Here is an 18466-nt window from a genome sequence, read left to right as displayed (position 1 = left end):
AATCAACACAAATGAAAATCACATTTGATGCTTTATTTAAAACCTTGCAAGACAGTTTAAACAAACGATACATTTCAGTTCATAACTCATAAATAATGAATTAAAGATGCGAGAGCTCATAAATATAGAAAACAGACCTGAATAAATACAAATGTTTTACTTTAAGAATTAATTACATGATTGAGCAGGACACTTTTCAGTCACTTTCTCCAGTGGCACAAAAGTTTCCCTTTTGAGCTTTTTTTTCAGTCTTTGGTCATCATCATGAATAAGGCATATATTTCTGCATAAAATTTCTTTGAATCTAAATCCACAGCTTAAACATATTGCATACAATATTATATTACATGTCAAGTATCTGTCTAATGAATGAGTCTGTAATCTCATTAGTCTCCTGTAGTTTGAAATGCAGTTAATCTCAAAACCTGTCACCCAAAAAATATCTGTTTCTAAAGGCGTTTTTCTCCCCTGGAGTCTTTCCACACCAGTCTCTGCCTCAGGAGACGTCACCGTTACCTTTGGCACAGTAACATGGTCATTTCTCACTAACTGTAATCCATCCAGTCAAATACACACAATGTGTAACCTCTCTTTTGAAGATTTACAGAAAATTGCCCTCCTCTTCTGTCGTGGTCTTACTAAAAGGAGTCTGTCCGTCTCCTGGCGAACACTGCCGACATGGTTTTGACTATGCCCCTGAAGCCCAGAGGCCTCTTTGAGGTCAGCTTGGCGTCCTTCATCCTGTCCACCAGTCCGTGAAACACCATGAGCACGCTGTGGTAGTTCTCGGCCGCCGACACCTCGTAGAAGAGGCAGTCCGTGTTGAGAGCCAGCAGGCGTCCCTCCTCGCTCAGCACTGTCCGCCTGTGGTGCAGGTCCCTCTTGTTCCCCACGATCACGATGGGCACTTTATCTGCGCTCAGGTAGTCTTTAGTGGACTTGATGGTCTGAATGAGCCTGCTGACGGAGTTGAAACTGGCCCTGTCGCAGATGCTGTAGACAAGAACGTAGCCGTCTGCCCATTGGACCTTCTTCTCAAAGAGAGACGTCTCCACAGACAAATCCTGCAAAAGCAGATCATTTAAGTTTATGGTGGAAAACAACAAAAGAGATCTCCCCAAAAACTGATCTTAAGAGAGAAAAGAAACCTGTAGTTCATTTGAGTTTTTACATTTTACGTTACTTTGTACTTCTACATTTCAGACACAAATATTGTATTTTTACTGCACTACAGCTTTAATTATTAGTTACTTTGCAGATTAGGATTTTACACACAAAACATGATCTTCTTCTAAAGTATAAGAGATTTTAGATAAAACTACCCAAAAGTATAGTTAAACAATAATGTAACACTATGAAAGTAACTATGGGCTATTTATTAATAAGGCACACTTTATGGAACTTTTACTTACATAAAATGTTAAATGAAGAAAGTACTTGGAATAGAGTATTTTACTTTGGAATGCTTTAACTTTTACTTAATTTGAGGATTTAAGGAGTACTTCATCCAGTAACAGCAAAGCTTGTCAGCAGAATAGAGCAGCATCATTAAGACATGAAATAATTGATCACGACTGTCTGATAGTTATTAGATCTCTCCTCACCTCAGAATAAGGCGAATCCCAAATATTGAGCGTGAATTCCCTCCCAAAACTGTGACCGTAGATGGATTCTGCAAGATAAGAGTTCAGTTATTAATGGAAAGATAGATGACGCTAAAAAATGCCACATTGCATCGATGTTAGTAAAACAGACACTTACCAATATCTCCATACTCTCCGATGAATCTCCGAGTTAACAGGCGCACAGTAATGGCTGGAAAACAACAATATTTAACGCATGTGCATCAGAAAGATATATATACATAGAACTATTTCTCCGCTACAGACGTGTTTTTTTTACCTGATTTCCCGACGCTTTCTGTCCCCATTACAACAACGTTGGCATCCATTTCCGGTGAGACAGCTGTGTGGAACTGGAGCCGGTGAGCTCAATGTGAGCTGTCTTTTATAGGACACACAGGTGGGCGGGGTGAAGAAGAAAAAAATCACCAATAACAACAACAGCAGCAATTATTTCACTCACGTGGCCTCGCACGCGCGTCTGTCTATGGCAGGTGAATGAAAATTGAAAAACGTATATGAACATCGCTGATACAATACACGTTTTCTTACAGGCTTGTTCTTTGTTTTGACATTTTAAGAAAGTCAGTAATGGAATATATATACTTAAGTACATCTACTCAAGTAGGCCTAGTTGTACTTTTTTAAGTAGCCTATGCTACATTTTGCTGATAGACTTTTACATAAGTAGTATGTTTAATGCTGGACTTTTTTTTTACTTGTAAATGAGAATTTTAACACTTTTGTATAACTGGTTTAATAAGGAACCTGAATGCTTCCTCCACCACTGGAGAAAATCAATTAACACAAGTTTTTTCTCAAGCAAAAGTCAAAGTGTATCTGTATGAGGCTGTAAAATGTAGTCTAAAGCTTTTTTACTTTATGAATTAAAGTCACATAAATAATCAATGAGTTTGTCTTGTAGATGAAAAAAATACATTGTGCCTGATCTGTATGCACTAAATGATGTAAAGAAACTTTTCACGGCACCAGAAAACACAAATAACTTCAGTGTAAGTGTGAATCGGTGTTATAATGGATTTAAGAGTTGCAGGTATAGTTAATGTTTCACCTTTATGTACATCATTCAATCCAGTGAATGCTCTTTGTATTTGTTGCTGCAGCATTAACAGCAACCACAAGGGGGGACTAGATTTCAATAAATGTCTTCCACAAACAGAGGACTTTATTTTGCTTCAGAAAAGGCAGAGGAGGCCAGTTGGACACTGATTGGCTTAGCAGAAACTCTGTGTGTGAGAGTGTGAGTGTGTGTGTGTGTGTGTGACAGACAGACAGAGATTTATCTTTATCTTTTCCAGCTTTACTTACTCCGCTGTGGGCTACACTTTTTTAATCTGATTTCTCCCAGTAACCTGGTTTCTTGTGTGCATGTACCAGTTGTGCATGATTGCTAATACTTCTCTGTATCACCCAAGACCAAGTCAGGTGTCATTTTCAGATACACCTTTACTAATCATGTTTTTTCTTTTATTTACCTCTGATTTCTTCCACATTTCATATTGTTGTAGTAAGAAAAGCTCCTTCGGAGACAGCAGACACTTATTTAAGCTGCAGCAGTAAAACCAAATCACAGAAACATATATTCATATCGTCTCTGATATAATGTCCTCTCTCTTATCTCGTGTAAACAAGATTATTCTGAGACTGGAGGCTCCATGAAGATGTATTTAAATATTTGACTGTTTCCGTTCCATACGATGGCTATGCCTGATTTTTGGGGACATATTTTGCACATAATATGTGGAAAAGCTTGAGCTCTACCCTCAAAGGTTTTGTTGGAGTTTACTGCAAACACTGCAGCGTTCAGTGTGTCATAAAATAAAGTGCTCTATACTTATTTAGCATGTGTGTTAATTAGAAATGTCTTAACATGTATTTGTAGTAATTGTTATGTATCCTTGTTTTTTGATGCAATAACTGTGAACATAATTATAATAAGGAACCTGATCAAATTAATAGAGTAGTTCACATGGCTGTATTTATCATTGTGACAATATCATTAAAACAACAATAAATAAAGCCATAATGTACAAAATTGTGTTCATGAAATATGAATATATATATATATATATATATATATATATATATATATATATATATATAAACAACAAACAAGGACACCAAATTAGAACAAAGGTAAAGCTTAAACATTTAACTACTATGTCCACATTTAAATATAAATATATATATATATATAATTAGGCTATATTATTAACAAATTAATCATAATTAATATCATGTTTACAAAACATGATATACATAACCCCAATAATTAGCGTGTGGAAAACTATTCACAGTTGAGTGTCACGTTATAATGAAGTCACGATGGTTTGTAATGCTTTGAATTGACCAGTCATCACATTCTCTTGCGTCGATGACCTTTACCATCCCGACGTGTCTGTGTGAAATTCATCACAGACTTCAGAAGCACATTAAGTTTCCTGGCTAGTGAAGGCGCCACGTTCATGAAAATTCATATTGTACAGCTGCAGAGATGCTAGAGTGGTGAGATATGACCAAAAAAGAGAAATGCAGTTATTACTAAACTGTAAATCCTTTGCGTCGCCAATAAAACTCAGTTTTTCTTAACAGATGCATAACAACACAACAGAGTTTTAGCTTTAGAGAATGACATTATTTACTTCCTTATAGCTGTGAAACTGTTGTTTTTTTTCACTGCTCTTGTCAAATCACCCTCAGCCAAAGGGAGAAAATTGTTTAAAATAACAAACTCACTGACATTTAATTTATGTAAATGTACCTCAGTGCTGATGAGGCCGCTCACACTTCTGTGTTACAGTGAGTGATGTGTAAGCAAACTGAACTTTAACTTCATCAAACTGTCGAACTGTATAACCATTTCCAGCATGTGATGTGTAAATGAACTGAATGATGCAACATCAAACATTATTTTAAAAAGTGGAATTTTAAGGATTTAATTAAGCAAAACATCTTTATCTGGCATGTTCCATAATTCATTTACATCCTTCAGTGACTTTTAAAAACACATTTGAGGGTTTAAACATTTCAAAGGACTCAGGTATTACTGTAGGTATTAACGTTACCATCAAACATATGTATTAGTACATTGAAATGCATAGTCCTATAATAAATTACAGGAATAAAGACACAAACCTCTGCGATACTCAGAGGTAAAGTACTTATATACTCCAACAACGTCTTTTTACTCAAGACGTTTCACAGGAAGCTGCTTTGGCTGTGTGTGCTTATGCAAATAAATCTTCTTAGGGACTTAACTTACTCTCACTGTACGTTTGTGATAATTCAGTTTCAGGGCTGCGATAAGGAAATAAACTGAAAACTATCCTCCCAATTAAAGACGTCAGATGGCAGGCCTTGTTTAAATGTACACTTGATTTGCAATTCCGTTTGAAATGTGCCACTTTAAATGGAGAAGGATACAACCGAACTGAACTGAGGCAGTAGTACGATGCTCAGCTTGTCAGTGATGTGCACATTAAATTCACATTCATGTTAAACCCATTTTAAAACTATTAAGAAATATGAGTGTGTTATAGGTTGCCGGTAAAAAAGACATTCAGATTTGTCGTGCTCAGGGTTTCTTACCTGTATTGGTTGAGTTGGAATATTGCTGCATGTATTTACTCCATGCAAGTCATGCATCTGTGCATTCACTTGTCATTACACGCAGACATTTTTGCAGCCAATAGACAATTTCTTCCCAATAAGTTCATGTTCATGTCAGAAACACTGGTGCACATAAAGGCAGAGTGTTACAGTTTTCATCGTGTTCTGTGCTCGACTTCAAGCTGTGTTATTTGAGCTTCAGCAGAACAAGCTGTTTACACAACATTGACATATTGTTACTTTATAAAGTTGTCGAATGGAAAACATTGGCCTTCATTTGGAGTTGTGTTTCTGGTCACCTGATGAATGTGCAACCTCTTTTTAGCTCTGCTTTGGTCTCCGTCATTCCCTGAGGGAAATATTTGACTCTTAAATTGCTAAATGCTCCACTGTGTTCACCAGTTGCTAACTGTGTCAGTCTGCTCTTTAGGGCTAAGCAGGAAGTGTACAGTTGGTTTATTAGAGATGTGTTGCTGAAAAGAACTGCCTGCCAAACAATACAATTGCAGGCTATAAAACTAAGAAAAGAAGCCGAACGACCTGAAATGTTTTGTAGCGCTCAGGGGGAACTCCAGAGTTGGATGATATGGGTTCATCCCTACAGGTGACCTCTTTCACATTACACGTAGTCAACGAATCCTTGATATTAAACAAGAGTAAGAGCCTCCAGCCATGCTAGCAGCTTTGTGATGTTGTCCTTAGAAACAGCAGTGCTTTGAGCTAAATACTAGACACTAACATTTGCTATTCAGTAAACACAACAGTACAACTGAGGCTGATGGAAATGTCATTGGTTTTGCATGTATTTGGTATTTGGTAAGTTATAACTATTCATCCTGAAGGGAACATGAATGAATCAAATTGTACGGCAATCCACCGAGTAGTTGTTGAGACATTTCACTCACAATCACAAATATCAACCTCATGGTGGCACTAGGAGAAAAGACAGAGGCTCGCCAAACATCAGGTGGGTTCATCTTCTGTGAACCATGACTGAATGTAAAAAATGTCATTGCAATCTGTCACACCGTTTTTGAGATATTTCAGTCTGGACCAAAGTGGTGGACTGACCGTCCGACAGACAGGCAGACAGACAGGCAGACAGACAGACAGACAGACACTGCTAGGAGGGCGAAAAACATTGATTAGAGCAGCTTTGAATATGTGCACACTGAACAACAATGTTTGGACTGAAAGTGCATTTTTGATCTACATTTTGTAAAACAATGAGATTTTAAATGAGAATATTCTATCACTAAAGGACGCGGGACAGAAATCTATATTTGGACATCTGCAGACAAAGACAGATTGAGATTTCATTCCAAAGCAAAAGGATCATTTCTTCAGAGCTAATCAGTTGCTTGCAGCTGATAAAACCGAAGGCATCCATCATCAGCAGCCACTTCTACACTGATGCGCTCATTAGACAGCTGTGATACAGGACCAGAGAAGAGGGAAGAGCAGGCCATTAGCATGTCATTTCCCAGACAGGAAGGAAGCTTTCAGACTTACAGGATGAGGGAAAAGACCAGGGCACACTAGCCTTTATATACAGAGACTGAAATAATTCTTCCTCTCCTCCTGCCAGCATTGGCAGTGACAGAGGAGGAAAGAGGCCTCTCCAAACAAACTCGAGCAAATACATCGAGCTTAGGTTAATAAAGAACTTCTGTAAAAGCCTCAACAATGTCCTCAAGTCTGTTTTTAGCTGATTGAAAAGTTTGAGATGTTGTCCCTTCAGATATTTATCATACTTAATCATATTAAAGATGTGATTTAATGGCACGCACATACAGTACTGACTCCAGTTTGCCAACGTCCTCAATGAAAGAAAAAAAAAAAAGATCTTTTCCAGGCGGCTGTCCCACTGCGGCTGAGTTTGTCAAGTGACCATATGTTCACATGTTGCTTTTAGTTTGGTTGCATTTGACTTCATAAAGGGGTTGTGTGCTTACTGGGAAAAGTGCTGCCTGAATATTTGATGGTATAAATATGGGAAGTGGTTAGTAATGGTCCCTGGAGGCTCTTCAGAATTCCACATAATGTCCTCGCCATCTCTCCCACGTTTCCTCTCAGTTTGTGCCCCGGGGTAAGAGAGCTGCTGAATGTTTTCTATACACCTAAACCACATGTTTAGCAAAACATTCGCTATTTTAAACATTATTGCACCTAAAAGCATGACGGTTGAGCAAAGAACGATTTTTGGAGTTCAGAAGAACCAAAATGTTTGTTGAACAATTAATACCTCATTAATTTTATAACTCAAGAGCTGCACTAATCACTATTTATTAAATGTCAATGGAAAACTTAATCTGTAATGCGAAAGGGGTTGCTCATAATGAACTTGCATGTAATGGTCTGAAATCCCCATGAGCTCTATGCAGTGTTTTGACATCTTTTAACCCATTGTGTTGGTTTTACAGCATCTCTACAGATTTGATTCGCTCTCACAGCTCTCATTGGCATCATTTCCAGCAGCAGGCAGCTGTTTTTAGCCAAAGCGCTCTATTAGCCCTCTGTTCACTGCATGTCGCAAGACAGACACAGTTAGCCACTAGCTGGTGAACTTAGTGGAGCATTTCGCAACTAAAGAGGTTGGTGGAGACCAAAACAGAGCTAAAAGTGAGCAACATTTCGCGATCTGTGAAGACTCTAAGGCAGTGGTAAAGTAATTTCCTATAGTTATATTCCCTGTAGATTAGAGAAGAATCACAGAGGCCGGAAGGTTCATGCACACTAAGTATCTTCCTGTTTATTTGCATACATGTACTGTATGTAAATGTGCTCACGACAGACTGGAGCGACGTTGCCACATGACTCTTTTCACTCGAGGTCTCTATTTGGCCATGTTTTGAGCCAGGATTGCAGAAACGGCTAGTCTTGAAATGAAAACAGTTATAACGACAGTACCACATCATCAAATGCTGTATTAAACTTGCGAAGCCGACACTACACTGATACTAGGAGTACCACTGAGGCCAGGGAAGTCGCATGAATACCTTGTGCTGTGCTGAGCAAAATGTGCACGTGAATTATCTCTTCAGTTGCATGAAATCATCTTAACTCTGGACAGCCTCCAGTGACAGAGCGCCTTTTGGATGTGGTGCCCAATTAGTCAGCTTTTCAACATGAATTATCAGCCCACCACATGCCAAACATTGACAATCAAAATGTCAGCGACTAAAATATCTCCCTTGCAAAAGGATCGATGAAATCTGCCGAGTGAAGGGATGAAGCCTACAAAACTGCTTCGCTGTCACTATGGACTGTTTTGTGCTTCTTTTTTTCTCAAGACCATACTGCAGAGGTATGTGCTGGTTACTGTTTCTCATCAGGGTGGCTGTCAGATCCCACCATGTGGATAACCCCACCCATCTTAAACAAAGCTTTGCTTAAACTTCCCCTTTAAGTGCAGAATGGCAACGTTTGATTTATGAGTCTTTTCCTCCGTAGTTGCCAGTTGTAGCTGAGCCACAGAAAGAAGGCTTTAATTAAAGGGATTATAGGCCTGTGGTAAGAAGTCACATGACAACACTGTACTTCTTGCACTAAAAGCTTTTTACCCACAACCCTCTACTCTTTAAGGGCCATTGTGTAGCATTTTGGGGATCTATAAGTAAAAATGTTATATAATATGCATAACTTCATTAGTGTATAATCACCTGAAACTAAGAATTGTTGTGTTTTTGTTTGCTTAGAATGAGCCCTTCATATCTACATACGGAGCAGGTCGTCTTAATGGAGTCATGTTGCTATAGTCGCCCAGAACAGACAAACCAAACATCGGCTTTAGTGAGAGCCTTTCATGTTTTTACATCACCTGAAGGCCACCGTAGATCTCTGACACGCTTGTGAAACTGCGTAACGGAGAAGTAACTGGAGTTTTGACCTCTTCAAACTTGTTCATTGTACCACCAGACATATGAATAGATGAAAAATACAATGATTTTTTAAAAACAAATATCACATAAAAACATGTGCAAGTGTCCCCTGAGGGCAGGCAAAATGAGTTTGGGCTCAACTGTAGTACAATGTGGGAAGAAAATGATCCAGAGGCATGTGACTGCTGCTTAAGCTTTTTTTTTCTTCTTTTTCTTAAACTTCTTAACACAAGATATACAGTGTACAATAATCTTAGGATAAGCTGTTTAACTAGCTCTGAATGCTAGGGTTGGATCTGTTTGCCTTCAGCCTTGTGACACCTCAATTTGTAAAGCAAATTATTCTGCGGCAATAAACTTCAGGGCATTTTCAGGGGACATTTGTATATTTCTGGATCACGTCATCCATCCGTCCATCCATCCATTTTCCTCCGCTTATCCGGGGTCGGGTCGCGGTGGCAGCAGGCCAAGCAGGATCACGTCATTACAAAGCTAAAGAAGTTCATGAGGCTCATGAGGTCATAGAAGCTTGTACAGTCAACAAAGCCCCAGTGCAGTCGCTCCAGGTTGTACATGTTCATGACCTCATGGTGGCTCAGCTCTGTGGTTTTTCGCTTTGGGAGCAAGTAGTTCCTGTTTGCAAATATTGTTTTGACAGACAAATACAGGCAGAAGTGAACAAAAAAAAAAATCTAGCCAAATTCTGACCGAAATGTCCTGTCGAATCCCCGGGGCTATCTATTCTGTTCTGCCACTGTTTCCATCTCACCCCACTTGTAACTCTAAACTTTTTTTGTGTGTGTGTATTTCCATGCTCAGCCAGCCCACAGTGCTTCTTCGTCGCTCACTCTTTGTTTAAATGCCACCGGACTCCCTGGTTCTAGTAGTTTTGCATTTTTCCTCCCAGTGAACGCATTCTTGTGTCACTCCCATGAAGCAGGTTGGGCTGGTGTTTAAAAAGTCCGGCACAGAGACGTCAACAAGTATGTGCTTTTGAGAATGCCACCTTGGCTGGGTGGAGTAACTTTTCTGTAGATCTAATGTGGTTTTTATTATCACGTGTTCCAGGAAACATTTAGATGATTGGCTGAGTGGATAGCAGTTTCATGAGGTGAGGTTATATCTGGAAATAAGCACATGCATCCCATGGCGTTATTTAAACGGGGGAGGAAACTGGTCCATGTTGCTTTTTACTTGCTATGTTTGAAATCCTCTCCCCCAGCAGCAGAGGTATTACTCTATTTTAAAACCACAAGCTGCCCTCTCTATTGATATTGGTGTAAAAATAGACGGCAGAGCGGCGGCATGAAATAGTTTAAAATCTAGAACAGACAGCAGCACGCTATATTTAGACAGGACACAATCGGAAAAAAAGTGCCGTGTGACATTTTGGTCGCTCCCCATTGAAGCTGCAAATGCCATTTCACTGTCCTTTAGTTCATGCAGTATTTATGTGCCCCTTAAGATCTCTGCTGATATCTGAGGAGAACATTAACTTTGAGGTGTTATTTCACTTCTGGTCACTGCGAGTGAATGCAAGCAAATGGACTATGGCACTAAATATTGGGAGGCACTCATTGAATCTGACCACACCATTACTCTTCCTCTTGTCAGTGTTATAAGCAATGAGGGACGAAAACTCATTGAGAGGAGAACAGTGGCTCATAACGTCCATAAAGTGCCACAATGTGAAGAAGTAAATCAAACACTGAACACAAATGGCTTCTTTTTAAATGGCATCATTCCAGCAGATGAAGTAGCATTTTAAAACTCTGTCTTTGTTGCGCTGAAAGTGAATACGTAAGTCCTCCTGTAAGTTATCTTAAAGGAGACTCGACAACACAGGAAACATGTTGGGAGTTTTCCACCAAATAATTCCTTGCAGTGTTGGGATCTGGCAGGAGCGGGTTTGGTTTTCGCAAGTACAAAAAATGATTATTGATATTAATAAAACAGCTATTACCACAACACACATGCACAAAATAATCACATCACTCTTGAAACTATAACAGTTTATTTATCTTAACAATACTGATCAAAAATAAATATTAAAAATCAACAAACATCTATTATACAACGACAAGCATACTAAACCTACAAGCAACAAACAAGCACATGGCGAGGGGTGTGTGTGTGCGTGTATGTGTGTGAATGTGTGTGTGTCTGAATACGTTAGTAGGAAAAGAAGAGGAAAGCACTAAAAGCAAAGTAGATCTTCACCGCAGCCGTAAAGTACAGTAACTGCAACTTTATCACACAGAAGCCCGACTGGTGAACTCAGGTTCGGCCGACTTTACTCTTGGTGGCTGATCCAAACACAACGAAGCAGCGGTGTGGGGGCGACACTATTACATACAGCACCAACAATTATATTTACAGCACTGAATGGGACTTGGCGGTCCGTAAAATACACACTAGCACGGTAACAGTGAAGTTAAAACTTAAACAGACAAACAAGGTTACAAACACACATTTCTCTGCCCAGACACCAGCCTCTTACTTGAGATCACTTCGTAGCTATCGGCGTGCATTCTTCCGTCTTCCGTTCGGCAGAGTGATCCAACCAATGACAGGGGACCATGACGACCATGACGGGTTAAACGGCAAGCTGGTCCTCGTGTGGCAGCGGGGAAAACAGCGGATGCCATTTTGACGCCTGATGGGGGGGGGTTTGGCGCAGTTTCATAGTCTAGGCTTTTCTCTTTTCATGTAGGCCTCTCTCCTTGTTTCCCCCCCACATGGTGAAGTCCCAACAGCAGTATCTATGAGTTTTAAAAAAGCCCCGTCCTCTGCAGAGGCCACTCCCTCCAGGGGAAATTCCAGCTCAGCAGCACTGCACGTCTGAATGATGCAGCGCCCGAGGCCAGAGTAGCTGGGCATCTGTCTGACAGAGACAACTTTGGGCTCGGAATTAAGGAGGACGCTGTGCACTGTTTGAACATGCAGTGGAATTCCTAAAGAACTGGTTTCAGTCTGAGGCTGTCAGAAATGAGAAATCTGCATAACACAGTTGCCTTTTTGTGTGTTTGTGGATAAATGAAAGCGAGGGATAACTTCAGTTAAAACCACTGTTTTCAGGTTGAATAACAATGAAAGTATTGATAGTGATCATTTTTATTTGTATTTTCCATTCTGAGAATTGTCAGAAGTTCAGAAAGAAACACGTCCTTTAGGTAGAATAGACAACAACCACTCTCATATGCTTTGAAAAGAGCCAGGCAAACTGTTCCCCCCCTGTTTACAGTCTGTCTGCTTAGCAAAGCTTAAGCTAATGTATTCCTTTAATTAAAGCTACTACAAGGATCTTTCAACTATGAAACAGTCTCAATTTAATTCATTTTAGTACATAACCAAACAAGATGCTATTTCTATATAGTTTTTCTTAATCCGCGTCTTATTTCCTGCAAAATGAGACGAAAAGATTTACAGCACGTATAGTCCAGACCGTGCAGCCTATTGTCACGGCTGTGACCGTGCCACTGCAGTGTCTCTTGTGTCTCTCCTCCGCTGTGTTTCCAGCTCTCCTGACTCCCTTCCTGGCACTCTCCCGGCTTTCTCTTGATTACAGCTCACTCACCTCACCTATCTAGTCTGCACAGCTGCCTTCCATCTACACAACAGTATACTCTGGTTCCCTGATCTCCAGATCATCAGCTGCGGAGGAAGTGCATGTCCTATGCTGCTTTAATTGTGCGTCCAAAATAATTTCTAGAGTTTATTCAGATTTGCTTCTAACCTGTGTGCCACAGGATCACTGCCTGTCTGACAGCCTATAGTTCTTCGCCACACCCCGACATCTCCTTCGCTCTGCCTCATTTCATCAGGCCTCCGCTCCCCTCTGCCTCCACCAGCCGGATTTTCCCCCTTCATCAATCCTCATTCTCTGCAACCAGTCAATAACTCTTTCTTCATCATTTCACCTCTCGTCATTGTCCTGCGTTTGAGTCCACTATACTACACCATTACAATGTTTACATTTTCACAGGCAAAGTTCCACAGTGAGTGGCCAGTTAAAATGAAGCAGGAGGAGATATTTTTTTTAAAAATAATTTCATCTTTTACAATATATTTTGCTAATACTGGCATCAGCAAAGAGAAAAAGAAAAGAACTGACCGAAGAACTAAATAAAGCTAAAACGACAGTGATGGAGCACGGTTCAAACAAGAGTCAACCTTGTTGGTCATTCAACAGATGGTGAGAATTGCAGGAAGTGAAAGGTTTCAAAACCAATCCTAAATTTGCCGCTCTTCCACTTTTAAAAATTGTTTTATTTCTGAATAAACAGTTTTACATCAACGATATTACACTGGTGGCTAGAACACAGCTAGGTAACGCTTTGGCTAACATAGGTTGAATGTAGCAAACGTTAACTGGATGTGTTGCTCAATGCCAGCACCGCATAGCTTTCTGTGAATATGAGCATGATGACCGACATGCGCCAGGCCCTCGACAGTACCTCCGCTAACAGAGAAAGTTGCGTCTTTCTTCCACTCGCTTCCGAAACAAATGCATGCGCTAGTCAGATCAAGATCTTCATGACATGAGGCAGTGGTGCTCATGGGAAAATGTGTTCTTCATTCAGGAAAAACGTTACCGCTTTTGTCCACGGGGGCCGCCAATATCAACACAAAATGAAAATGTCTTGTAGTTGCTTTAAAAATGACAGGTACGATTTATATCTGCATTTTTTAAAGACTATTTTACATCTTTGTGTGACATCAATTTGCAAAGCACAGACTGACTTCAGTCAACTTGAAGGAACCCAGGGCCTATATTATCAATACAAATTGAAGATATAACTGGATTTGACAGAAAAAACGAACACAAGAAAGCATCTTTATGATGCAGACGCAGCTTCAACAATTACCAACGATGACCATTGTGTTTTTACAGAAACTCACACAATCCCATTTCCAATTAAAGCTGTTGATGAGTTCACAACTGTCCCACAAAGGTCCCTCTGCACTGTTCCCGCTGCCCACATCCTCCATTTCCATGACAACCACTGTGGCTTAAGAGAAAGGCTGAAGATTTTCGGAATGGATGCGAAGATTTAACGACAGATGAGAAGAGGACTGTCAAACAATAATTTGAATTTCTTTGAAAAACTACAACTCTAAAAGACAAGTTGCTGTTGAAACATCCTCAGTGATTTGAATAAAGACAGAGCTGCAGATGTTCCCTTTCAACGTCGCGTTTGAATTTGTGTTTGAGGTTTCAGTGGTAGAGACAGAGACAGAAACTACTCTTGACAGCTGCAGGTAACAGACAGACAAGGAGAGACTGTCCTGAGCCTTTCACTCGAGGTGGAACCCTGTGTGAGACCAAAAGTGCATTCAACAATGAAAAATCTGAGACAGTTTTGCTTTGTGAAAGTAATGGTTTATGGCTCTTTTACACACTGGAACTGTACAAGAAAAATACTGTTCATAAAGGAAACAATTACACATAAAATGTTCCAGTCAGAGTCTTCACAGTCCCAACACCTGCAAATTTAAATATGTAAATACTGGACACATTCAGGGCCTTAAGATATAAACACACTCAGAATAAGACCAATACAATTCTATATATATACAGTATATATAAATATATTTTAGGACTGACAAAACTGCTTTTTACAAAACAAAATCCAGTGAATACTCCGGGATTTGCAGCTCACTTGATGTTTCTAAGGATACAGGATCTAGTTTCTTCAATGTCACATAATTTAAACCATAATGTCGTAAAAGCAATACCGAGAATGTGTTCGGCATCAGATCCAGTAGAAACCAGTTGAATCAGAATGTACTATGCCATTATGCGTCTGCAGTGTGAATTTAATTTACACAATCAGAATATAAGAATATTGATGACACGACTTGAAGTGCAACATAAACGTCGCCTCGTGTACTCCATGATGGGCTTTCTAAAATACTTTTACTGAAAAAAAGAGCTAGATATTTTTTAGCAAAGTTGAGCTTTTATTTGGTAAACATTGTGAAATAACAAGTCGTGCAGGCACGCTTTCTTCGAAAGTTCAAGCAGGAAAAGTTGCCTCACAGCAGCATTGTTTATGCTTCCAGTTATGCCTCAGACTCTCATTTCCCAGTTTCTCCCAGTAGACAGGCTGGGCTTCTTTTCCACGGTCAAATCCTTTAAATAGCAGCTGTTTCAGAGGGCAGAACAATAGTCTGCAGGGTTTTCCATTCATACATTCCTGGCACGGGTCTGAGGCGTCTCCGCCCACTGCCTGTTACTACCTGACTCATGTCCGTGCACGTCTACTGTATGTAAACAGTGCTGCAAACACACACACTGACACTATGATCACACACGCATTTCTGCACTCTGATTTCCATTCTGTTTTTTTTTTTTAAACTGATGTGAAGGAACAATTTAATGTTTCCGAGCACCAGAGTCGCTTTAGAAAACCTCTCAACTCACTGTAGCAGGGTCTGATAGTCTTCCCCGCTCACTCCTGCTTCTGGTTACATTGATTGATTCATTTTCACTTTCTTTTTCTTGTGAAATACTGGCCTCCAAATGAACTAGAAACTAGAATTACCACCCTGTGGTTGATAGCCTCCGTCAAGTTGCAGTTTACATCCATGTCTGTCTAAAATGACATTTTATCCAATTGATCATTTGTGTGAAATTGTCACAATTAGCAAATATTATTGAGTCATGAGTTATGAATAACCTAACCTTTGACTTCCAAAATCTAAACGGTTCATCCTTGAGTCCAGGGAGACGCTTGTGCCAAATTTAAAGGAATTCCCTTTTGGCGCTCCTGAGCTATTGCGCTCACGAGAATGGACCTGATGAACAACCCAAAAACATAATGCCTCAGGCCACATGGCCATCAACATGTGATGGGGGTGTTGCGATGCACTGGTTCATTTTAAAGCTTCTACACACCTGTGAACCTCCCACACAGGTGTTCTCACTTGCCTGATTGGACCTCGATCATCTCAGGACTGTGTGGCTGCATACAGACTGTTTGATTGCCGTCTCCCTGACTTTCGCCTGTTAACACCCAGTCAATGTCCTCGCGAAAAAGGCAGTGCTAGAGAACAAAGCTGGCTAATTGGACACATGCTGTGCTATAACAATGAGACTACAACTGTAAGAACTGTACTGTAAGAATCATGGTCACGATAGCTAGCTTATTGAAAACATTTTTTTGCATTTTGTTTGCCGTTTCAAGGTGTGACTGAGCGCTGTATACCATTATTTTTTAAGACTTCTGTGACTTATTTCTTGCACAGTTTCAGTGTGTTTAAAGTGCCATAAACAATAAGTACCTTCTCTGATTTGTCATTGTTCACTGCACTTTAGACCCACACAGGGTTCCACCTCCAGTAAAAGGCTCAGGACAGTCTCTCCTTGTCTGTCGTCTACCTGCAGCTGTCAAGAGTAGTTTGTATGTCTCTACAGCTGAAACCTCAAGCACACATTTTAAACTTGACATGGGAACATCTGCAGCGCTGTCTTTATTCAACTCACTGAGGATGCTTCCACAGCACCCAGCTGCCTCCAGTTCGAATCAGCTGTGTAGGTGTGCAGGGCTTTTAGCACTTAAGTTAAAGCATATAGCTGCCTTCAGAGGTCACTGTCCTGAGCTCACACGTCACTATTGCAGGTTACGTGGTTTTTGAACCAATAATCTTAGGTCGGTTTCAAACAATTTGAAACTAGCATGTGGCTCAGACCACACTGGATTTACATTTCTCATAAGGCTGTTCCTTTAGCTTCCAATATTTACATACTTCAGCTTTGGCACATGAGCGCTCAGTGGGATTTTAAAAACGGTCAGCTCGACAGTCGACGTTTTGCTTCTCCCAACAGGCTGAACATAGGAAGCAGCATGCAACGGCGCAGGAAGGATTTCTGTGTGGGAGTGTGTGCTGGTCGAGAGGGAGGGAGCGTCTACGATTGATGACCATTTTGCATTGGACACATGCCAAAAACCCAGTCTGACAATGAGGGGGCCGCCCTGAATCACAGTCGACAGTTAAATCATGCAGTGATCATTTCTCGTTTTTATTGTGGGTTCAGTGGTTGTTCCAACATGAGACAGTTTCAGATACTCTGGTTTACTATGAGAGTGGAAGTGTGAGTCGAATGGACAAAATGAATGTTATACAATTATATTGTATAGCTACCACAGAATCATCTTGATATATAAGATATTTTCTTACTACAGTTATCACTAAATCCATCTTCATTATGTTGACTCAAATGTTGTTTTGTGATTTACAAGAGGAAAGTGATTTGTATCAGTAAAAGGATATGTTCTCATGTATTTAAGATCTCAGTATGTATCTTGATTAACTAAACTAACTCAAATGGCAAATAGATATGAAAATTGATTTAACCTCTAGATGTATAATCTTATATGTTGCATTTCTTCGGGAACTTTAGTATTGAGTATATCAATTAACAGGTCGAACAAGGCAATAAAAGACAATTAAATTAACCAAGGAGTAGTAATGGTTATATAATGAATATATTAGTCTATAAATTGTCAGAAAATAGTGAAAAATGTGCCTCACAGTTTCCACGGTGGTGTCCTCATTTGTCTTGATTTGTCCTAAATCCTTAAATATTTAGTTTACGACATAAAAAAGACAAAAACAGCAAACCATTATATTGGAGATATGGGAACTACAGTAGGGGAATATTTAGCTTTTTTGCCGGCTCATCTCCTTGACCTTTACATGTCCTCATGCTGCTGTTTTCAAAACAGAGCAAACAGCTGCAGAAAACCCTCGCAGCCTTTACACAAGATTTGTTTATCATCCTGAGCAGTTCCACCCCGTCATCATCATCATATTATTATGTGGTTGCATTACATCATAACCAGCGCAATACCTCATCCCAGACGTGCTGACAACACGATAATCCCATAATAAATGTTGGAAACATATCGTGCAAACATCACATCTCCTGCTACAACTTTACCAAAGTGCTGTTAAAGGACAAGAGCTGCAGTTATAATTTGATTCATCAGCAACTATTTTAATAAATGATTGAATGTTTTGATAAATACTAACTCTCCTTCACTTTCTTGCCAGTTTAGCTGAGAAGATTGATACCACTCTCATGTCCCTATGATAAATATAAAGCTAAAACCAGCAGCTGGTTAGCTTAGCATAAAAACTTGGCACATTATGGTAATAATGTGACGGGCCATTTTTTAATAACCTTAGCCAGGATAGTTTAATAGCCAGGATAGTTGTTCCCCCCCCTATTTCCAGTCTTTATCCAATCTTCTCATCAAACTCTGAACACGAAAACAAATAGCATATTTCCCAAAAATATTTCTTTAGAAAGTCCAAACATTCGAT

At 39.8% G+C, this 18466-nt stretch overlaps 1 protein-coding gene across 1 annotated transcript; it reads right to left on the bottom strand.

Annotated features, from left to right (window-relative positions):
* Positions 1-638: 638 nt before the first annotated feature.
* On the bottom strand, positions 639-1957 carry LOC142948101 (ras-related and estrogen-regulated growth inhibitor-like protein). Its single transcript, XM_076089984.1, has 4 exons — positions 1903-1957; positions 1762-1815; positions 1605-1672; positions 639-1064 (listed from the first exon to the last, which is right to left on the bottom strand). Exons 1-4 carry the CDS (start codon positions 1949-1951, stop codon positions 639-641), a joined length of 597 nt encoding a protein of 198 aa, XP_075946099.1. The 5' UTR covers positions 1952-1957.
* Positions 1958-18466: the final 16509 nt, after the last annotated feature.

This window comes from Anarhichas minor, unplaced genomic scaffold (assembly GCF_050575085.1).
Source record: "Anarhichas minor isolate MPS153535 unplaced genomic scaffold, ASM5057508v1 ptg000011l, whole genome shotgun sequence".
NCBI lineage: Eukaryota > Metazoa > Chordata > Actinopteri > Perciformes > Anarhichadidae > Anarhichas > Anarhichas minor.
The sequence above is the reverse complement of the archived record's forward strand: the minus strand, read 5'-3'. Positions and strand labels throughout refer to the sequence as shown.